Source organism: Acipenser ruthenus, chromosome 19 (assembly GCF_902713425.1).
Source record: "Acipenser ruthenus chromosome 19, fAciRut3.2 maternal haplotype, whole genome shotgun sequence".
NCBI classification, from domain to species: Eukaryota; Metazoa; Chordata; class Actinopteri; order Acipenseriformes; family Acipenseridae; genus Acipenser; species Acipenser ruthenus.
The window spans coordinates 12,587,927-12,612,467 of record NC_081207.1 but is presented as its reverse complement, the minus strand read 5'-3'; the positions used below and the strand labels follow the sequence as shown (position 1 = coordinate 12,612,467).

General features: G+C 41.6%; 2 protein-coding genes across 3 annotated transcripts in view; one reads left to right on the top strand and one right to left on the bottom strand.

Moving 5' to 3' along the window:
• LOC117424260 (ATP-dependent DNA helicase Q5-like) overlaps nt 1-24,541 on the bottom strand; it is a 52,533-nt gene that overhangs the window by 13,069 nt on the left and 14,923 nt on the right. Inside the window, exon 8 of one of the 2 annotated variants that reach the window (XM_058992491.1) lies at nt 10,904-11,296. The exons of the other annotated variant lie outside the window; for it this stretch is intronic. Coding sequence (XP_058848474.1) covers nt 11,176-11,296 — 121 coding nt within the window. The 3' untranslated portion in view covers nt 10,904-11,175. Of the gene's footprint in view, nt 1-10,903; nt 11,297-24,541 lie in introns of those variants that run through there. 2 annotated transcript variants of the gene reach the window in all.
• Nucleotides 1,955-22,848, top strand: LOC117424261 (small integral membrane protein 5-like). Its single transcript, XM_034040465.3, has 3 exons — nt 1,955-2,122; nt 21,097-21,273; nt 21,953-22,848. Exons 2-3 carry the CDS (start codon nt 21,129-21,131, stop codon nt 22,051-22,053), a joined length of 246 nt encoding a protein of 81 aa, XP_033896356.1. The 5' UTR covers nt 1,955-2,122; nt 21,097-21,128; the 3' UTR covers nt 22,054-22,848.

Sequence of the window (24,541 nt, the reverse complement as noted above, 5' to 3'; positions counted from 1 at the left end):
TGCAGCTGCATTTTCAGGATATTTTAGGTTGCACTACACGACAGGAGATATTGAACACTGAACAAACCGATATTCAGGTGGCAGTGAAAAGGGAACTGAAGCTGATTTAGGGAAATTATTTTAGAAATATTTTATCATATCTGTGTGTGCATGTATGATGCCTGGCATAGTGGCTGCCTGTTTTGAACCTGCTGTTAGCAATAAATAATGATGTCAGAAATATTTCCTCCACCATGCTTGTAAATATAAAATTAAAACATATCAGTACCATGATAAAGTTGATAAACATGACAAACATCCAGAGTACATACTGTACATAATGTACATGTGACATGTACATACACATACATACATAATGATAGATAGATTTAGAGAGAGAGGGATCATATAGAATGAATGTATGTATATGACTCCATATATCCCCTGATCATAATCATCACAACACAAAATAGCATAAATGTGCCAAATGACCTTATACCTATATATATAACCATGCTTGGAATTTCAGTAGAAATTGAAGTTTCTGGAACAAAGACAAAAGTATCCCAAAGGCACAATGTAAGGGGACTGGCATACCTGTTCAAATTGTTTGTATATAAGGGATTTGAGATGGAGGTAGCGGATGCAGCTTTATAACATTACTGATATTTTTTTCTTGTAAGATATCCCTAATTAAACATGATCTGGAGTCACCGAATACATTTGGGTACGGAGTATGAAGCCAATATCTCAAAGTGTCACATGGACCCAATTTGGTAGCCATCTTTAGATTACAGACCAAAAGGAAGGGTAACGTTTGAGGAGCTTCCAGAACACTGAAAATACCAGTAGACATTCACAGCTAATGTAACAGCGGAAGGTTTACAAAAACATGTCAGAAGTACAGAATGTTCATTTGGCCCTACTAAGCAAGAGAAGACAACCGTTTAAATATGAATGTGTTTACACAATGTTCCTAGAATTCATTAGTACCCATCTTAAGTGCAAGAAAAGTTAAGAAAATAGCAAAAGTGATAAAACCACGATCCTCTGTGTAATGCATGCATGCATAGGGCAGCAGTGTGGAGTAGTGGTTAGGGCTCTGGACTCTTTGAGTGGAGGGTTGTTGGTTCAATCCGCAGTGGGGGACACTGCTGTTGTACCCTTGAGCAAGGTACTTTACCTAGATTGCTCCAGTAAAAACCCAACTGTATAAATGGGTAATTGTATGTAAAATAATGTGATATCTGTATAATGTGAAATAATGTATAATGTGATATCTTGTAACAATTTTAAGTCGCCCTGGATAAGGGCGTCTGCTAAGAAATAAATAATAAATAATAATAATAATAAATAATCATCTGGGTGTTTTAATGTAAGATTCTGAAAAAAAATCATTAAAAATGAAGTCTCCAGTGCTGCCAATATACAATATATACACTATATACAATCACACAACATACTTTTCTATTTAAAATTGTTGAACCTGTGCCCAGATTGGTTCCCAGTGGCCAGTACTTCCCATTGCCTTCAGGATGATAATATTAATCAAATAGCAGTCAGAGCAGTTTAAACAAGTACCAGGCTACACTTTCTATGCGTTTCAAGTCAGTCACTCTGTAGACATTAATATCACACACCCATCATGGTATATGCCCTGAAGTGTCCTATACATTGTTACAGATTAAATTCGGTTGTTACTTCATAAACCCAAGTGAAATTAACAAGGAATTTCCTATAAAATGTTTAATAGAAAAAACACCATCTGGAAAAGATCAATCCTCTTATTAAATGTCTTACAAAACATGATCAGGGGACATTAACATACAGGTGACCTATCTGTCCAGATGTCCCACTATTTTCTCAGGGTCTCCACTATAGAATAAAGTATTTGAAATCAGCTGGCTATAGAGCAGCCCTCCCCCTACCCTGTAAAAGTAAACTTTTGAGTCTCCACAGCGACCAGAAACAAAAAAAGCTCAGGCAGTGAGAGCAGCTGGCTGCATGAGCGAGAAAGGGTGTGTGTGCGTGTGAGAAGGAGAGAGAGAGAGAGAGAGAGAGAGAGAGAGAGAGAGAGACAGCAATGTGAACACAAGAAGATAAACAAGTAAGAAAAAGGAAGCACTGTCCACATCTCCAGGAGGTAAGAAATGGCTACTTATTTTGACATAGCACAGCAACTTTATTATGGACTTCTATCACTTTACAGAGCGAATGATTCACTTATGAACTGCTTTTTTGAGCCTCTCATTGACGGAATAACATCAACACCAGTTGCTTTTCTGTTGAAATGTTGTATTAAGAATTGCTTAGCATTAGTAAAAGCCTGGCATTATTTTCACAGGACAAAAAAACAACAAGGAGACATTATCTTGCCACACAACAAGCAGAAAGCTGCCTTGATCTTTACATACAATTATAAAAAAGCAGAGTTAAGTGGAAGAACGGTTAATCAAAAACACATTTCCTCAGGAGGCTGTTGTATCATTTTTAGTATTTGATGTTGGGGGACTCAAATTAGGAGATCATCTTTACTAATTTTGTTCAGCTAATGTTGTGTTCACGGAAATATACTTACGTAACAGTACTGTAAGCAAGAGTTTTACACAAAAGGCTAACCCTGTGGTGCGTCTTCTTTGCAACTTCCAGTAATAGCAAAGACACACTGAGAAATAATTCAGAAAATCTGAGAACATTCCCTGTTGCTGTGGAAGATGACAGCCGCTAGCTAAAATCAGGGCTGATAACTGGCATGTCACTATAAGTCATTAGCTGTTCACTGCTGAGAGAATGAAAACTTCTGAACTGTTACAGTACAGGGGAACGGTACATTCTCACAAAAATGCAATGTAATATTTCAGATGCACCCCATAGCAGTGGTCTGTTGATTTTTTCACAACACTATGACAGGCATGTGAACCATTGATCAAATCTGGTACTACAGCTGTTTTCAACTGGTCATGCTGAAAAAAAAAACTACTGAAATGTCCTTTTTTGTCAAATTCGAGTAAAATATTTAATTCAATTGCTCTAACCCAGTCCTGGGGTTTTAAATACTAGCTGGCCCTTTTTTTACCTTTTTACTGAACAACTGTAGTGCGTTTACACTTACTGCTCGGACCTGAGCTGGCTTAGGGCCGATCAGATTAAAAGAGTGTTATCATTTGAGCCCCATTTACACTTGAGCACAGACCTAAACTGGCTTTGGCCCTGTATGCTCGCGCACAGCCCCTGAACTTTAGTACATGCCCAATGACGTCCTATCGACCACCCCTTGCCATGAGAAACGGAGTGAAGCATTGAAAACTTGCACATCAGTACCTTCTACTTCTATCTAACAAACAAAGCAAGGCAAAAGAGGGCACAAGTTGATTCACCATATACGAACAAAACATCATGGTACCATCGACAATACATTTTAAAAAATAAAGCCTTTTATAAATCAAAATATTTACTACTACGGGGAAAATACAGTCCTTTTTTATAAAAGTAAAGTGCTTTTGAACCTGAAGTTAGTGTTTTACATATATATATATATATATATTCACATCACGGCACTTATGATGATATACTTTGAAAAATAAAGCCTATACATTTATGATTAAACTTCCACAAGCATGCACAGCTTTATTTTTCAAATTTATATACATATATATATATATATATATATATATATATATATATATATATATATATATATATATATATATATATATTAGCTCAAAGAATATAAAATTAGTTGTATTTTTTGTATTTTAAGATAACAGAATGGCACTACATCATACATAACTTGAATACCTTTGACAGGCTGAACCATTCATTACCCTAAAGTCTATTCCTATGGGCAAAGACTAAACTGGGCAAGATCAGCATGTGTTAAGGACCACCTGTTGTGGGAGACCAAATGCTTTAAAAGCCCAGTTGCCTACATAATAGATTCAGTCAATAGAGCTTCCCACTGATAGAAACCTCTTTAAAAGACCACCTGTGGAAGGCACTACATATTCAGATCAGAAATCTACAGTACTGTAAAATCTGCTAGTAGAAAGCCCTTACAGATGCATATCCAAGTCACGTGTACCTAACCAGAGCAGAGGAACAGTGTAGAATTAAAGGTCCCATAGGCTGGATTTTCCACTTGCCCCATTAAGTTGTGTTGATAATGCTCCTTCATTTTAGTTAACTATCACGGACCTAACTACAAGGAAATAACTGTAGTTTAAGAGTAAAAGGAAAAGAGGACATAGGCGGAATTACAGAATTAACTTATTCACACCTTATCATTACAGCACAAAAATAGGGCCCTGTGTGACATAAGAACAAAACATAAGATATGTTACAAATGAGAGTGACTTTGTTACATTAAGACCTAACTTGACAATGTTTTGAGTTCAATCAGCTCCTAGGAAGCAGACGAGCACCAATGAACAAAATGGCCTCCTCTCATTAGTATATTTTCTTCTTATCTCACATCAATTTCAAGTAAAACACATGTTTGTGCAAAGCAAGTCATTTGATTGTTTCACCATACCTTATTAATTCCAATACAATACAGAAACAAAACACACAAAAAAAGAGAAAACCGGGAAAATTCTACAGTTTAACAATTAATTTAAAAAGATCAACGTGGCAGGGCAGGGCTGTGTTGGTGGTGGTGGTTGACAGGGATGGGGTTAATTCTTATCCCTGCCAAATACATGTGAGAATGTGGTTGTTCCCAAATTAGAACTAATTGTGGACAGCCACAGGATATAAAAAGAGAATCTGAAGCTCCATTAGGGAGAGACTACCAGGGAGCTGGGAACAGAGAGGTTTTTGCTACCACATGGAGGAGATAGACAAACGCTCCTATATTTAAAGTAAAACTCACCGTGACAGTGGAAGACTTGGGGGAGGGGTTTTCTGTTTAATTTTGTGTTTGTGAATTGTTTTGTTTAACCTTTTTATTTTTTGGCTCTGGGAGCTGTGTTTCTGTAATTTTGATTCAACTCTGTAAGTCTCCTTCCTACCTCCTGACCAGCTTAGACACCTGGCCATCATGTCAGATATGGTGTCCAGTGTGGGATTCAAGCGCCATAGAGTGACTCAGTAGTTTAAAAATAATAATAAAAAAAGGTAAGACTGGCATGACAAGCAATGGCGGTTGGAAAAAGAAGGGGCCCCCATCTCCTATGCCTGTACAGAGTTTGGGCACCAGGGAGAAGAGTGGCCTTATGAAGACCCTTGCTTCATGGAGACATGCCATCGGGATGAGGTTAAAACTCCTGAAGAGTGGCTCCGCCTAAAGGCCCAAAAACAGCTGCCTGCCCAAAAGCCAGTGAGACTGGCACCTCTGTCTCCCAAGCTACCTGGGACGGTAGTTTGGATGCCCTCCTTGCAGGCCTGGAGGACCAAGTTTGGCACATCGCCTGAGCGTCCAGTGCCCAGAAGGGGGAGCCTGAGTGTCCAGTGACCGAGGGAGAGCCGCACCAGTCTCCAGAGACCGAAGGAGAGCCGCACCAGTCTCCACAGACAGAAGGAGACTACTCCCACCTCCACCGTGAGAGGGAGAAGCCCCGCTGTCTCCAAAGCGAGAGGGAGAAGCACCGCAGCCCGATTCTACAGGACAACAGCCGGGCCAACCTCAGCAGGCACTACATTTGCTGCTGAGGGGAGCCTGGTGAAAGCCAGTTGCACGTCCACGTCTGGAGCGAGGGTCAGTTCCTGCTAGCACGTCACCGCCCATGGATGCCTGCTTGTCATCATCGCCCGAGGATTTGTTGTTTGTACAAGCAGCAGTTTCACTGCCAGAAATTCTGTGGCCGGAGCCCAAAAAGAGGGAGCCGCCGGATACAGAGAAGGTGGGGTGGTGAGGAGACCACTTCCACCACAGGCAGGGCCCTGCTTGTAAATAGTGTTTGGTTTGTGTGTTAGTGGGGGTTGGCAGGGAAGGAGTTAATTCCTATAAGAATGTGGTTGTTCCCAAATTAGAACTAATTAGGGACAGCCACATGATATAAAAAGAGAACCTGAAGCTCCATTAGGGAGAGACTACCAGGGAGCTAGTTTTTTTTTTTTAATTCAGTAGTCGCCAATTGTTTTTTTTTTTTTTTTTCATTTTCCCCCCAATTTGGAATAGCCAATTATCTTTTGGCTCAGCTCACCGCTACCACCCCCGGCTGACTCGGGAGAGACGAAGACAGACACGTGTCCTCCGAAACGTGTGACGTCAGCTGTCTTTTCACTCTGCAGGCCCACCATGCAGCCACCTCAGAGCTACAGTGTCGGAGTACAACACAGCTCTGGGAAGGTTACAGGCAAGCCCGTAGGCGCCCGGCCTGGACAAAGGGGTTGCGGTGAGCCGAGGACACCCTGGCAGACCCAGGACACCCTGTCCAATTCTGCACCGCCCCCTGGGAACTCCCGTCCACAGTCGGCAGTGGAATAGTCTGGACTTGAACCTGTGATGTCCAGGCTATAGGGCACATCCTGCACTCCACGCGGAGCGACTTTACCGGATGCGCCACTCAGGAGCCCAGGAGTGTTTTTGTTTGTTACTTTGATTTGGGAAAAATAATCTTAAAAATTATTAAAAATCCCAAATATTGAGTCTCTGATTTGGCAAACGTGCATTTTCGCAAGTTAGCTGTCAGCCGGGCTACCCTTAGAGACTGAAGGACGGCTGTAACCCTAGCCAAATGCTCTCGCCAGGTGGAGCTGTAAATAACCACGTCATCAATATACGCTGCTGCATATAGAGCATCAGTGTGGAGTAGTGGTTAGGGCTCTGGACTCTCGACCGGAGGGTTGTGGGTTCAATCCCAGGTGGGGGACACTGCTGCTGTACCCTTGAGCAAGGTACTTTACCTAGATTGCTCCAGTAAAAACTCAACTGTATAAATGGGGAATTGTATGTAAAAATAATGTTGTATCTTGTAACAATTGTAAGTCGCCCTGGATAAGGGCGTCTGCTAAGAAATAAATAATAATAATAATAATATTCATGATGTGGGCATAAAACCTGGTCCATCAGTCTCTGAAAGGCAGCGGGCGCACCATGGAGCCCAAACGGCATGGTTTTGAAATTAAACAGTCCTTCAGGGGTTGAAAATGCGGTTTTATCTCTAGAACTGCAGGTTAAGGGGATCTGCCAGTATCCCTTTGTCAGGTCCAGAGTCGAGATAAACTTCGCCTTTCCCAGTCTATCTAGACGTTCGTCGACCCGAGAGTACACATCGAACTTGGCAATAGCGTTTACCTTCCGGAAATCTACACAGAAGCGGCTGGTGCCGTGTTTCTTGGCCACTATGACAATGTGACTGCACCACTCGCTCCTGGAAGGTTCAATCACCCCAAGTTCGAGCATGTCCCATACCTCTTTGCGAACGCCACTTAGGTCGACTTTCTGGGATCTGGTAAGGTCTCTCTTGCACTGTGACACCTGGTGGAGAGATAATGTCATATTCAACCAAATTAGTTCTGCCGGGCAAGTCAGAAAAAACTCCTCAATAAGCTTACGCAGCTCTTGTTGCTGATCTGGAACCAATTGTTCCCCCATCGAAATTATTTTAGTTCTAGGGGTCTCTGGACAGAGGCTTAATTCATCCTCTACATTGCCTGTGGCTATAAATAAGGCCTCCCTTGACTGCCAGGGCTTTAATAAATTTACATAATAAATGTCACGTTCATTACGGCAATCAGGCTTATTTCATAATTCACCTTTCCTATAGCCCGAATCACTTCATATGGCCCCTGCAATTTAGCACATAATTTCAATTCTGAGGAGGGAAGCAGCAGCATTACCATGTCTCCTGGTCATGAGGTTCAAATTAATGCATTTTTATTGTAATGCTGCTGTTGCCGGTGCTGAGCCGATTTGAGGTTGTCCTCGGCCAAACGACCGACCAAATCCAGGCGATCTCTCTGTAGGAGCACATGCTGCACTACATTTTGGGATGAGCCTTTGTGCTCCTCCCACCCCTCTCTCAACAGATCGAGGATGCCATGAGGCTGTCGGCCGTAAAAGAGCTTGAAGGGGGAGAACCCTGTCGAACTCTGCGGCACCTCTCCCACTGCAGAAATGAGGTAGGGAAGAAGTGATGCCCAATGTTTCTGCTCTTGTGTTACAAAACGTCTCAGCATCTGCTTCAAGGTCTGATTAAAACGTTCTACCAAACCGTCCATCTGTGGATGATAAACAGATGTCCTGATGGGATGTATTTTTAATATTTTATACACTTGCTGTAGCATGTTAGGCAGAAAGTTGGTTCCATGACCAGTCAAAATCTCCTTGGGGATCCCTACTGTAGCCATAATCTGCACTAATTCTTCGGCTACTGCAGCTGCACTAGTAGACATCAATGGAACTGCGTCCGGGTATCGCGTTGCATAATTTACCACCACTAATATATATATATACAGTACTGTGCAAAAGTTTTAGGCAGGTGTAAAAAAATGCTGTAAAGTAAAAATGCTTTCAAAAATAGACATGTTAATAGTTTATATTTATCAATTAACAAAATGCAAAGTGAGTGAACAGAAGAAAAATCTACATCAAATCAACATTTGGTGTGACCACCCTTTGCCTTCAAAACATCATCAATTCTTCTAGGTACACTTGCACACAGTTTTTGAAGGAACTCGGCAGGTAGGTTGGCCCAAACATCTTGGAGAACTAACCACAGTTCTTCTGTGGATTTAGGCAGCCTCAGTTGCTTCTCTCTCTTCATGTAATCCCAGACAGACTTGATGATGTTGAGATCAGGGCTCTGTGGGGGCCATACCATCACTTCCAGGACTCCTTGTTCTTCTTTACGCTGAAGGTAGTTCTTAATGACTTTCGCTGTATGTTTGGGGTCATTATCATGCTGCAGAATAAATGTGGGGCCAATCAGATGCCTCCCTGATGGTATTGCATGATGGACAAGTATCTGCCTGTACTTCTCAGCATTGAGGAGACCATTAATTCTGACCAAATCCCCAACTCCATTTGCAGAAATGCAGCCCCAAACTTGCAAGGAACCTCCACCATGCTTCACTGTTGCCTGAAGACACTCATTCATGTACCGCTCTCCAGCCCTTCGGCGAACAAACTGCCTTCTGCTACAGCCAAATATTTAAAATTTTGACTCATCAGTCCAGAGCACCTGCTGCCATTTTTCTGCACCCCAGTTCCTGTGTTTTCGTGCATAGTTGAGTCGCTTGGCCTTGTTTCCACGTCGGAGATATGGCTTTTTGGCCGCAAGTCTTCCACGAAGGCCACTTCTGACCAGACTTCTCCGGACAGTAGATGGGTGTACCAGGGTCCCACTGTTTTCTGCCAATTCTGAGCTGATGGCACTGTGGACATCTTCCGATTGCGAAGGGAACTAAGCAAGATGTGTCTTTCATCTGCTGCAGTAAGTTTCCTTGGCCGACCACTGCGTCTACGGTCCTCAACGTTGCCCGTTTCTTTGTGCTTCTTCAAAAGAGCTTGGACAGCATATCTGGAAACCCCTGTCTGCCTTGAAATTTCTGCCTGGGAGAGACCTTGCTGATGCAGTAGAACTACCTTGTGTCTTGTTGCTGTGCTCTGTCTTGCCATGGTGTATGACTTTTGACAGTAAACTGTCTTCAGCAACCTCACCTTGTTAGCCGAGTTTGGCTGTTCCTCACCCAGTTTTATTCCTCCTACACAGCTGTTTCTGTTTCAGTTAATGATTGTGTTTCAACCTACATATTGAATTGATGATCATTAGCACCTGTTTGGTATTGATGATCATTAGCACCTGTTTGGTATTGTTTAATCATACACCTGACTATATGCCTACAAAATCCCTGACTTTGTGCAAGTGTACCTAGAAGAATTGATGCTGTTTTGAAGGCAAAGGGTGGTCACACCAAATATGGATTTGATTTAGATTTTTCTTCTGTTCACTCACTTTGCATTTAGTTAATTGATAAATATAATCTATTAACATGTCTATTTTTGAAAGCATTCTTACTTTACAGCATTTTCTCACACCTGCCTAAAACTTTTGCACAGTACTGTATATATGCGTATACCCAGAATCAGAAGGTAGCAAAGGGCCTACTATGTCCATTGCAATGCGTTCAAAGGGGGTGGAAATAATCAGCAGTGGAACTAAAGGGGCGGAGCGCACTCGACCCAGCACTACTCGTTGGCTGTCTGGGCATGTGGCTACATATTTCGATACATCCGTATGAAGTCCTAACCAATAGAATCAAGCCAAAATCCGTTCCCTTGTTTTGTCAGCTTCGAGGTGCCCCGCAAAAGGGATACCATGTGCCAGCCTCATGACCTCGGGCCGACAAAACGGGGGAACTAACAATTGTGTTACAAGCTGTCCTGTGCCCACGGCTATGTTTACCCTATACAGTAATTGCCCCTTGATACTGAAGTGCGGAAATACTAGCGCACCAGCGCTGTCAACATCCTTACCTTCAATAGACCGGACCAGTCCCCAAGCGTGCACTAGTGACGGGTCATTATGTTGGCACCACACTATGTCCACGCTTGAGTGCTACATGTCCGGTATATTGAGAGGGGCTGGAGTAGCATCTGCCCTAGATGGCCCAGTAACCTCGCCCTCTCGGTCAAACTGCATTCCGACTCCCTTTGACTGGCATTTGTTACCATCTGAGTGCTCTCCCACCAGACCCCAGCCTTGTCTTAGTGATGCTCCCTCCCATTTTGTGGTCCTTCTCTCTTTATTTGTTTTTCTAGTGGTGTGCAGCTTCTCCGGTGGATGGGAGCTGTGGCCAGGTTGGTGTGGGCTGAGACCAGGGAGTCCTCAAAATCCTCCGCCAGTTTTATTGCTGCTTCCAGGGTGGCGGGGTTTTGGCATCGTATCCATACCTGGGTTTCGGCGCTGACCACATGGCAGAATTGCTCCAGTGCTATGGCTTAGCCCATTTGCAGACCTGTTTTCTGGGCGGGGCTTAGCCAGTGCACCATGTGGTCACACAACTGCTGTGCAATCACCCTGGGGCATGTATCTGGGGATCTTCAGTACTCCAGGAATCGTACCTTGTGCGTTTCCCCCGTGATGTTGAGCTGGCGTAGGATGGCTCACTTTACCAGGTCGTAGTCGGCGGCTTGACACGCTGCCTGAGGCTCCCCGATCAGGCAGGATCAGCTGGCTCGCCCAGTACATTTTGGGCCATGATGCAGGGGTAGCCAGCCAGTTGAAAGCGACCAGGTAAGCCTCAGGGTCATCATCCACCATCATTTTCATTGCCCGTGCCCATGGGGCCATTATCATGAGTGCCAAACCGACCTTCTCCACCCACGCCGTGTACCGTTCCTCTCTCCGTCTCTCTGGAACGTGTTAGCCATCTAGTGATTACAAGCAACAATAGACAAAACAAAACAAACACTCACGATTACTCACCACACAAATACAGGTCATCCTGGGTCACTTATTAATACCCAAAACAAAGGAAAAGATAACATTGCTACCGTCACTCATGGTAAACAATTGCAGCTGCCACATCAATTCCCTTCCGGGTCAATGAGTTAGTGTACCGAAGCTCTGTCTCTTTTCTACATGACTGACTTCCTTTTAACCCTCAGAATGAAGTGTCAGGTCAAGTAGTCCAGAGTACTCTGTTCCCGTTACTTAGCACCCTCACAGGTCGGGAGGGAGATTTACCACCAAGAATCTTGTCTTGTCTTTCTGTCACACACCCACAATCATATAGACCACAAACTGTAGCCTTTCACACACACACAGAAAAAGTTGCTTGTTTGTCTATTTTTGAATTGTACAGAAATATTTTCTAAAAGAATAAAAATGTTCTGCTGGTTTCCAGACCTCCAATTAGCATTACATAGGGACTAGTTAAAGTTACTGCTTGGGAATCTTCTGTACCTAATGTTAGGTAAGGTACTCCAAAACTGGTGCTAACCAGGATCTGTAGAATCTCGTATTATTTGAGTTGGTAGTACTGGTTGTATGGTATTCAGCACTATTGATATATCATGATTCACCGTACGGATAATTGCCTGCTTGTGGGAATGAAAACATCTCTGGATGATACCCTGTCACATAAAAAACTTTGAATACACTGAAGCCATTATGTAAGCTTGCAGCAGTGCATTCCACAGGAAGGTGATGTATTTAACAGGCAGACACTCATTAATGCAGTACAGGGTAAATAATCAAGTCCTAGGCCAATAAGTCACTTTGTATTAATTTCCCTGATTGGTCTGCATATACACAGCAAGGGGATACATCTAATAGTAATGTTGTTGGTGTATAGTAGATTGTGTTATTATTAATCCCGGTTCACCGCTGCAACCCCCCGGCGACTCGGTCCCTGCCAAGCTGTCTTTTTTTGCACTGCGGATCCACACGAAGCCATCAGACCTATAGTGCTGGAGGACAACACAGATCTGAATGGTTCCACTGCAGACCCGCAGGCACCTTATCAGTCACAGGGGTCGCTGGTGCGCGGTGAAGTGTGGATTGCCCTGCTGACTTAAGCAGTCCCTACCCAGGCGGCGCTCGGCCAATTGTGCGCCACCCCCAGGTAACTCCCGGTCATTGCCTGGATTCGAACCTGCGACCTCCAGGTTCCTCCACGCGGATCGCCTTTACTGGATGCGCCACTCGGGAGCCCCCTTAAGTCACAGGGCAAATAAAACTGATTCAAACTGCAGCCAGCAATCAGGATTCTGTGTTGGATGGTAACTGTCTTCCCAGTTTGATATATTTATAAGTAATCATTTTTCTCCTATAATGAACATTAGTCTTCTGTAATCTTCTAATGCGACACAGTCTTTTTACCTTTACTCAGTGACAGTGCTGATTAAGATATGGTTGCATTTTTAAGGGAAATTGCTCAAGAATGCTTTAGCCTTCAGTTGCAGAAGAGAGATTTTTGCAAATGGATCTATCATATTTGGCAAATAGCAAATGTAAAACAGATGCTCAAAACAGAGTCTTTGTACTGTGTTTATGCCAGAGCAGCGCCACAAAGCTACTTCTTATATTTATATTTTCCGGTCCTTCCTCTCTAAAAAAAAAAAAAAAAAAAAAAAGAAGAAAAAAAAGGTCAAAAATAAGTACTTTCAAATGTTTTCAGTCCTGGGATGCTGCTTTGCTTTGCTGTGATTAGAGAATGCTACCAGACCACACAGACCCCATATGTGTGAGAGAACAGTGTGCCCATTGCTGCAGGAAAGAGGCTGCCAGGACTGACGACTATACACAGCTCAAACGTGGCATAAACTGAGAAAGGAAGCGCCAGACACACTGAACACACAGCATACTGGACTGCAGAACACAAACAGAGACAGCATTAGTGTCACACATCCACTTCCTGAAGAAGAATGTTAGGAACATGGACCCCCACAACCGCTGATGATACAAAATTAAAGCTATCAGTATTTTGTAAAAGTAGAAAAACAGATCAACATAACCATTTTATGCTCTTGTAAAAATGTATGATGTACAGATGTTCCTCTAGTATGGTTAAAAAAAGGGGTGTAAACTGTATCTTAATTGGAAACTGGTTTCCTAGATTTAAACAGGAATGAAAGTGAGACACATGTACTTAAAGAGTAAGTAGGGGGGTTCTGAAAAATATTGCGTTACACATCCCTACGTGTTGCTACAACTGTTTAAATAACATACCTGGAATTTTTCTTCTCATTGTTAACATCCTGACAACTTTTTACACTTGTAACTAGACTTGCTACTTTTTGATTGCAATCGGTAAAGTTCTAAACGTCGAATTCCCCAAAAATATGAGTTTGACTGAAATAAATTTATATAGGATAAACGTCAGTAAAACCACTTGCTATTTTTTTGTCTTACCAAAAATAATAATTTTAGAAATCATCTTGTCTGTGTAGTTTTTATACTTGCTGTCTGTCCTGTCTCTGTTCCGCTCTGAATGGCTAGGGGTCGCTGTCAGTCAAATCAGTGGTTCCTTAACAGGCTAGTGTAGTTTTACCGTCAGTCATTTCATCCTGTCCTGACAGATCTCGTTGGCTGAAGCAGCGCTAGAATGCTCTCATTCGTTTAAATGACTGTCAATCATCAGACCGACAGTGCACTTTCATTTGTCATTCAAAGCGCCTACTTTGAAATTAGCGGGTTGAGGTGTAGTGTTTGCTATTATAGGTATATACGGTGACAGTTACTAGTTTGATTTGAAAATGGGGCACAAGAGGAAAACACTTAATGAGTATTGTGCACAATACCCTGATTGACGGCAGAAGTCTCTGCGGCAGGAAGAAGTAAATATGTGTAAAGAAATTAGCACAACTGGAAAAGCGTTTTGCTAGATACAAGTAGAAATGAGAGTCAGAAATGTAAATTATATCAGTAAATAGCTTTTGTGCGTACCCCAAAAACTTGCAGCACTCCTTCATATCCGTTTAGTTTAGCTGAAGTAAAATATTGAGTAATGCAGTATCAAACTACTGTTCCTATAAAGCAGTTAAGTTTCCACATCATTTCCTTTGTGCACCATCACAACTATCACAGTACTTGCATTGTCATGGTCATTTTGTTTCTTTATGCTTCTATTGTAATAAACTAACAGTACAACATGCAATACTCTACACACAGGTCATTTCTGAACTTCCCTGTCATAATGCAACAGTTTTACTGGACAAGAACTGATGGGCCAAATGGCCTCTTCTTGTTCGGAAATGTATTCAAAGGCAAAGGCAGTTGTATTTGCACTGGAAAACAATGCATCTTTAAAACAACTATTTAGTTCCTGGATGAAACAAACACCTGACCTGCCTGGGGTTCTTGAGGACCAGGGTTGAAAGCAATTGGAGTGAAGCTGAACTGCACAACATGAAGTTGAAGTGCTCCAATACATTTGCACACTACTGTATGTATTTTCGTTGACATGTATGTGGCCAGGGTTAAACAGACTCATTTGAAATTACAAAACATTTTTGGAAATTAGAAATGGAGCATTTTTTACAGTATTTGGATTGAATTCTTGATTACATTTGCTGTTTATCATTACTTTTCAAGCAGTATTTAATAAAATTGGGCCTACGCTCCACCAGAAGCCATCTTGAAGTCCTTGGAAAGGACTTCCTCCCATAACAAACCAGGCTTGATCAGACCCAGCTGAAAGTCCTCATTGCTGAAACTTCCTCTGCTTACTTCTCGAGGTCCTGATCTCGGAACACAGAACGAGCTCTGTAACAAGTTCTGTAACCTCTGATTAGAAACACACACACATGGGGCAAGCTTCTCCTGTTAATCTTGTTGCAAGCCAATTCAAGGTGTGTGATTTCCTGTATATAAAGCATGCGTGCATGCAGATTTTGGCCCTGCTTGCAGCTCTCTGCATTCTTTAGCAATGAATCAGTTTGTAGTGTACCTCGAGGGTGTGTGCTCTCTCAGTATTACACCAAGGCTGTTGGGATACTCTGCTTATTTTCTCGGATCTGTTTGTAATTTAATTCAAGGAAATAACCACAAAAAGATTTGAAGACCTACGCGCCACTGCCTTGCATATCCAGTGCCACAGCTGTACAAAACTATCAGAATGAATACATAAAGCTTTTACCAAGTTTCATAACATTTCTATAGGTGGTTCTCTAGAAATACACACTTCCTAAGATATCCTCTACAGGCACTTTGTCCATAGTCAGTCGACGGGGATTTTGGCTGGAACTATTCTTACTGTACAAATATATCACTGCTAAACTGTTCCTTACAACAAGCATCTATAAAGTGATATTTTATTTAGCTTTCCATGGTCCTAGACTATAGCGAGTTACAGCATAATGATTCATATTCGGTATTGCACGAAAGCAAGGTATTCCGTTTTTAATTGTATTGTATTAACAATGTGACCAAGAGGTTTAGTAGAATATGTTGCATTTGTGAACAGAAACATACAGAGAATCATAGAATACCGCAGTGTATTAATATGAAGACAATATCTCGGGCTATTCAGCAGAAACCGAAGTCACTTGACCTCAAAAGGGCAGCCATATTAGGTGAGATTTTAATTAATTGTTTTACTGCAGCCATCTAAAACTACTGGCTTTCTTGTACCCCAATCAAAGCTGACTTCCAGAATCACAGAATACAGTACAAGTATGGAGCCAATATCTCAATTTGGTCTTTGTAGAGTGGAAACCAAAAGTCACATGGTCACAAAAGAGAAAGACAGAAAGTTAACCTCATTCCTGCTACCAACAGTGACAACACAATAAGAGGATTAGTGAATACCAGCAGCTGTTGTGCTGTACTGAAAAGTGGAAAATACTGCCTGTGCTGTGGTGTACAGAGCAAGGTTGTGCACATTCCATACACAGGGGCTTCTACAAAGAGCAGGGGACAAAGAGGAGGAGAGGTGAATGACTTTACTCAATTAACTTTAATATAAAATATGAGTATTGTGTTAATATTGTGCATTATCACTGAACTTGTATTTGAACGTTCCACTGGTTCACTATGGAAATATACTTTTAATGTAAAATGTAAAGAGATACAGAAATACAGAAAAGCATCTTTATGGGTGGGCTTGCTACAGTAACTTTTAAGCCAAACATTTTTAGAAACTCACCAGCAAGTAAACGTCTTTAATTAGACTGCTGTTTGGGAGGGGTCCAGATCCAAAAGGGAGTGGAACATTTGGGACTAATTAGACAGGCTACCCCAGTGGTGTACTGACAGAGCTCCAGTTACTAGGAAAGCTGCTCTGACAGTAGGATGCACTGGACACACACAGCTGCAGGTATAAGAACATAAGAACATAAGAAAGATTACAAACGAGAGGAGGCCATTCAGCCCATCTTGCTCGTTTGGTTGTTAGTAGCTATTGATCCCAGAAACTCATCAAGCAGCTTCTTGAAGGATCCCAGGGTGTCAGCTTCAACAACATTACTGGGGAGTTGGTTCCAGACCCTCACAATTCTCTGTGTAAAAAAGTGCCTCCTATTTTCTGTTCTGCATGCCCCTTTATCTAATCTCCATTTGTGACCCCTGGTCCTTGTTTCTTTTTTCAGGTCAAAGAAGTCCCCTGGCTCGACATTGTCTATACCTTTTAGGATTTTGAATGTTTGAATCAGATCGCCGCGTAGTCTTCTTTGTTCAAGACTGAATAGATTCAATTCTTTTAGCCTGTCTGCAACATGACTTTTAAGCCCGGGATAATTCTGGTTGCTCTTCTTTGCACTCTTTCTAGAGCAGCAATATTCTTTTTGTAACGAGGTGACCAGAACTGAACACAATATTCTATGTGAGGTCTTACTAATGCATTGTAAAGTTTTAACATTACTTTCCTTGATTTAAATTCAACACTTCTCACAATATATCTGAGTCTAGATGAAGACATTTCTGAGTCAACATAAACTCCTAGGGCTTTTTCAAAGTTCCCTTCTTCAATTTCAGTATCTCCCATATGATATTTATAATGCACATTTGTATTGCCTGCGTGCAGTACTTTACACTTTTCTCTATTAAATGTCATTTGCCATGTGTCTGCCCAGTTCTGAATGCTGTCTAGATCATTTTGAATTACCTTTGCTGCTGCAAGTGTTTGCCACTCCTCCTATTTTTGTGTCATCTGCAAATTTAACGAGTTTGCTTATTATACCAGAATCTAAATCATTAATGTAGATTAGGAATAGCAGAGGACCTAATACTGATCCCTGTGGTACACCACTGGTTACCTCGCTCCATTTTGAGGTTTCTCCTCTAATCAGTACTTTCTGTTTTCTACCTGTTAACCACGCCCTAATCCATGTGCATGCATTTCCTTGAATCCCTACTGCGTTCAGTTTGAGAATTAGTCTTTTATGCGGGACTTTGTCAAAAGCTTTCTGGAAATCTAAATAAACCATGTCGTATATTTTGCAGTTATCCATTTTCAATGTTGCATCCTCAAAAAAGTCAAATAGGTTAGTTAGACACGATCTCCCTTTCCTAAAACCATGCTGGCTGTCTCCCAGGATATTGTTACCATATAGGTAATTTTCCATTTTGGATCTTATTATAGTTTCCATAAGTTTACATATAATAGAAGTCAGGCTTACTGGTCTGTAGTTACCTGGTTCAGTTTTGTCTCCCTTTTTGTGGATCGGTATTACGTTTGCTATTTTCCAGTCTGTCGGTACAACCTCTGTGTCAAGAGACTGTTGCATGATCTTGGTTAGCAGTTTGTAAATAACTTCTTTCATTTCTTTGAGTACTATTGGGAGGATCTCATCTGGCCCAGGGGATTTGTTTATTTTAAGAGCTCCTAGTCCCTTTAACACTTCTGCCTCTGTTATGCTACAGTTATTTAAAATTGGATAGGAACAGGTCGACATGTCGGGCATGTTGTCCGTGTCCTCCTTTGTAAAAACCTGTGAAAAGTAATCATTCAGTATATTTGCTATTTTTTTTTCTTCATCTATGATTTTGCCATTTGTGTCTCTTAGACATTTAACCTCCTCTTTGAATGTTCTCTTGCTGTTATAATTTTGGAAAAATATTTTGGAATTGGTTTTAGCGCCCTGAGCAATATTGATTTCTATCTCTCTCTTGGCCTTTCTAACTTCCTTTTTGACTTGTGTTTGCAGTTCCAAGTACTCTTTCTGTGTACTTTGTTTTTGGTCCCTTTTAAATGCTCTGTAAAGTGCCTTTTTTCGCTGAATATTTTTTTAATTGATCTATTAAACCATTTTGTTTTAGATTTAGATTTGTCTACTTTTGGGATGTAATTGTTTTGTGCCTCTAGTACTACATTTAAAAAAAAAACAGCCATCCTTTTTCTGTGGATGTTTTCTCTATTTTACTCCAATCTACTTCTGTTAGTCTCCGTTTCATACCTTCATAGTTTGCTTTTCTAAAATTGTAAACCTTAGCTTTAGTCATTACTTTTGGGGTTTTAAAAAATACTTCAAATGAGACCATGTTGTGGTCTGAGTTTGCCAATGGCTCTCTGACCTCTGTTTTAGTTATTCTGTCTTCGTTATTGGAAAAGACTAAATCAAGGCATGCCTCCCCTCTAGTCGGTGCCTTGACAAATTGCGTTAGGAAGCAGTCATTTGTCATTTCCACCATTTCAATTTCATCCGTCGTGCTCCCCACCGGGTTCTCCCATTTTATACGGGGGAAGTTGAAATCCCCCATTAGTATGGCTTCTCCTTTTCTACACACATTTCGAATGTCATTGTATAACAGATTATTTTGCTCAGCGTCTGAATTTGGTGGTCTATAGCATGCTCCTATTATTATGCCCTTTGAATTTTTGTCCAGTATTCTGATCCATATTGATTCTGCATTGTTTTCTTTGTCCTGATTTAACACCTGGGCTTCAAGACTATTTCTTATGTATAGCACTACCCCTCCGCCTCTTCTGTCCTGCCTGTCTTTCCTATACAGTGTGTACCCACTAATATTATATTCGTCTCCATCACTCTCATACAACCTCAAGTTTCTGTAACACCTATCACATCGTAGTTACTTGTTAGTGCAGTAGCTTCAAGTTCTAACATTTTGTTTCTGAGACTTCTAGCATTAAGATAAATACATTTAATAGTGGTCTTACCTGAGTTGTTGCCCTTGTTTTGATGTGGTCTCCCTTCTGTTTTTTTGTTTTCTCCCCCCTTCCTTTCTAGTTTAAATGCTTCTGTACCGCCTGAAGGATCCTTTCTCCGAGTAGATTGGTTCCCTTTCTGTTTAAGTGCAGTCCGTCCCATCTATATAGATAGTCCTTGCTGTAGAATGTGCTCCAATGTTCAAGAAAGGTGAAGCCTTCCTGTGTGCACCACGATTTTAGCCATGCATTTTGATTATGTATTTCCAGCTGTCCGTATGGTCCGGCAGTATACCACAGTTTTGGTCTTGTCTTTTAATTTCCTTCCTAGCACTCTGAATTTGTTTTGCAGGGATCTTGGTCTGTCTCTTCCAATGTTGTTTGTACCGATGTGGACGACTACTACCGGGTCGTCTCCTGCTCGTTCTAGGAGCCTGTCCACGTTCTCAGTGATGTGTCTGACAGAGGCTCCTGGAAGGCAGCACACTGTTGTAGTAGGGGGGTCCAAACTGCGAAATGAACTTGCTGTGTTTCTCAATATGGAGTCCCCAACAATCATGACCTTCCTTCTTTTTGCTGCCTGGCCAGCACTGTTTATAGGTCCTGGATGATGTTCCTTTCATTGTCTTGATGTTGGTTTTGGTCATCTAAATGTTTAAGTGGCTCAAATTTGTTGGATGTCTGGATTTCTGGTGGTTGTGTTTGACGAAGTTTCTTTTTTTCCCCTGCTTCTGCCTATCTGAACCCAGCTGTTTCAACTCTCTTCCATCTCCCTGGTGGCTTTCAGTCTGCTAGGGATGCAGACTTCCATGAATGGTGGATGTGTCAGCTCCTCAAGCTCCTGTTGCTGTCTCATTTCCTCCAGCTCCTTTTCTTGCAGACTTACTCGTTGAAGCAAGTCCTGGATTGTGCGGCACTTTACACAAACTTGGTTGAGCTCTGTTGGGTTTTCTCGGATTTCCCACATCATGCAGTTGTCACAGATTACTGGCTTGAAGACCATGTTGTTTTTTTTCTGGAAGTTTAGTTTAGCTTCTGCAGCTGTCAACCTGCTTTCAAACTTCTTCTAACTGCGCTGTACTTGTCCACGACTGTACTTCTCCCACGATATCGCTTCCACACGCTGTCACTGGGAAGACTGTCTGCCTTTTGTTTGTTTGTGCTTGTGCTGCGGGCTCCGCCCCTCCCCCGTGTCTTCAGAACACCGCAGAATTTGAATCACCTGCTCCGAGTTTCAGCTGATCAGAAAAATACACGCAACTGTAAGGCTTTAGGCTGCAATGTTTTCTGATTAAAGCAACTCCAGATTTAATTTAAAGATGTAATTCCTCCTTTCTGCTTCTAACTGCGCTGTACTTGTCCACGACTGTACTTCTCCCATGCTGTCACTTCCACACTCTGTCGCTGGGAAGACTGCCTGCCTTTTTGTATGTACAGGTGTTTTCAAACTGAAGGCTTCTGTGTGTGTCAAATGTGATTTCTTCTTGTTTTGTAAAGACACTACTGGCTGTATGCAGAAATTTAAATGAAGGTTTGATTAGAGTATGGATGTAGCATTTATATTTGGTGTATTGTTATTTTACATTCTTTTCTTATGTTCTTATGTTGTTATATGGGGAGTAGAGTGGCCTGTAGTGGAAAGCAACACCCTGTCAATGGCCCAGCCCCAGCCATCCACCACTATGTCTTGGAAGGAGGAGATGCAGAAGATTGCAGAGCAGGTCCTGACTAAACTGCAAGGCCTTCCTGAGGCAGACCCCCTGCAGATCGGAGCCTTCACCATCCTGCTCATCTTCATCGGTGAGACACAGATTAACAGGGGTGGCAGTGTTTGTTCAGAGATGCATCTCGACTAGAAAAAGTATTTATTTGACTAATACTATATTAAGCATTTCAATATGAGGAGACTTGCAATATGTGCAAATGTGATTGCTTTGGAAGTTTGTGGGTTAATCCTTAACATACGATTAGCACCTCATTTCAGAAGAGAATGTTTAACCCTGGCAGCAAGCATGTCAACTAAAATACATACAGCAGTGTGCAAATGTATCCAAGCACCTCAAGATCATTACATCCTGTATACACCTGTCTGCATGAAAAATTTCGATCAGTAATCAATTATATAAAAACAATAGACACACACGTATGAAAATGTTAGATCACTTCTGTGCTTTAAATTAGGCATCCTAAACAACTTCCCAAAAAGTCTCATGCATGTTACCATTTGTGGCTATTTGTTCCTTTTCTCTTACTATTTTAAATTAATAGCATGTGTGGCCTATAATATTAAAGTCATCAATTCAATTTGCATATTTTCCAATATTTTCAGTTACAGTGGTTTGATTTCATGTGTGCAAACAAATCAAAACAACAGAAGCAATGGGGTGTTCTAATACTTTTTTCAGTACTGTGTTTCTTTGATGACCCTCCTACCCTGATTGAACCAAACGAGTGATTTTTCTCCCTTGTTTTTTGGCAGCGACTGTTCTGATCATGTTCATCCTGGCCTGCATTCACTGCTGTTGCTGCTCTACCCCCCAGCACAGAGTCTCCAGGGTCAAGCCCTTTCACCAACCCTGAGATGGGCCCCACCAGCCCAGCACAGTACCACCTGCTGGGCATCTGCTACACTGCATCCCTGCACCAGCCCCACATTCAACACAGTACCAACAAAACAGTGCGGCCTGCTGGGAAACCAGTGCACTACTCCATGGACATCACAGATTGATGACTAGAGCGCAGGCTGGAAACAAGCTACATAACACACTGAAACTAGCACTGGACCACAGGAAGAGCAAGCTGCCAGGACTAGAAAGTGAGGACTGAATGAGAACATGCAGGGACTTACAATTGCAACATTGGTGGAACTGTATGCTATGCAAAAATCCATTAAGGGAAATAAAATATCTATGGGCATATATAAATAAATAAATATGAAGGATAACATTCATTTGTTGTATACCGTATTTCTGGAAAAGACAATATACAATGACAGGAGACAACCTACTGGACAGAAATGAGATTGTCCCACAGTACTAAACAATTCCTCTTTGTTGCACCTTTTACCTGACAATGGCTCTGAGCTTCCCTATACATAAAGAACATTTTCTTTTTAGACCAATAACTGAACTGTTACCTTCCACTTGCCTTTGTTTTTGCTGTCACATGGATCCCACAGAGTAATATAAATGGGTCAAAAATGATTCAGTTGACTTCATGTGCAACACCAATACACTACTGGGAAAAACAAGACATTACTATCGCCTTTGAAATGAAAAATCCATGAGTGCCTTCTACAGCTTGAAATGTATACTTGTCTTTGGTCCTTAATACATGATGCAATAGGTCAAAACATATTAAAAAAATGTAACTATCTATATGCAGTTCTGTATTGAATGGCTTTCCTGACACAAGGATACAGTCTCATGCAGGATGCAAAATTCAGGAGTGCCTTCTGGTGGTCACTTATATTATAACAACCAGTGGATTCATAGTCACTAAATCCCATGCAACATTATTTAAATGAAGTTGTTGTATGAAAATCCAATCTCAAACAGTTATACATAAACACCTCAGCCTATATATGGTGCTATGCATCATTATCTGAGGCAGGCTATTATGTCAGAGCACCACTGATGCATCGCGGCACATTGTGGAAGCACAACCCAATCCTAGGGCAACTGACATGTGTAACTTGTTATTAGAATTATTATTTTCACAGTAGTGGTTCATACAGTACACAACCTGTATTTAAAATATATTATATATATTACACAAAATTATAACAAGATTACTTTTCCTTATATATATATATTTTTTTTTAAACATGTCTTGATTGTTGTATACTTATACACACCTGAATCAAATAAACTACCTGAAATGAACAGTGAATTATGCCAATTACTATCACAGGTTAGGTCATTAAAAGATATTTATCCATAAGTAACACAACCTAAAGTAAATAGCAAAGGTTGCCAACTAGAAAGTCTTTCAAGAAAAAAAAAAAAAACATTTGGCAAAATTGGCAGAGCTGTTGCTAGTTTCTTTTAATGCAAAAACATAAAGAAATTACAAGACAAAAATAACTAAAGGGACATTACTAAATATTTAAGAAGATAAGAAAATGCATGAATGAGAGAAGACCATTTGACCAATCTAATGCCTTATTTCCACTGCAGGTCAGGGCTGGCCAAAAAAAAAAAAAAAAAAAAAAAAAACACGTTATCACGTTATCTTTCTTTTAGCCAAACTCTTCTCGACAGCCATTGCAGTAGTGAAAAAACCTGAAATGTGTAGCTCTGTCCCCGTCGGCTTCTTATCCAGAACATGCCTCCCTACTACGCAATGATGTAGTTCCTTTGTGGCCATGTCTGGCCACATCGGGTACGATATAGCAAACCAGACCAGATAAAGCGGCCGCGGCCAGCCAGGGCCATGGTGGCCAGCAGTAGAAACGGGGCGGGGGGGGGGGAGGGGGAGAAGCTTGTCCGGTTCCTAGCAGCCGACTGATCTCAGAACTTCGTCAAATTGTGTCTTAAAAGGATCCAAGTGATTCTGACTCAACATGATTAGGTTACCCATGCCATACCCTCACCACTCTCTGTGTGAAGAAATGTCTCTTTCCCTCTGTGATATCTCCACTTAATTTCCAGTTGTGTCCTCTGGTCCTGGATTCTGTACTGCGCTTTAAGTGCTGGTTCAGGTTAACTATTGCCTCGTTTCCACTGCTGGCAGTGGCTGTAAAAGGGGTGCTTCCTCTGATGGCCACAACAGCCCTGGCCGACCGTCGCAGATTTTTCTGGCCCGCTTTGCTTTATCGTACCCGATGTGGCCAGACTGCTGACAAAAGAACTATGTCATCACGTACAGGGAGGCGTGTGCTTGTATAGGAAGCCTTTACAATGGCTGCCATCGAACAAAACTGTGTCGGAAAACAAGGAGACAACATTTTTGTTATATGTATGGGCTGACTCGGAAATACAAAAACAATTAATGGGTGCTGTGCGGAATAATCAAGTCTATGAAAAAATAGCAAAAGTCCTTGCAGATAACAGATTCACACGAACAC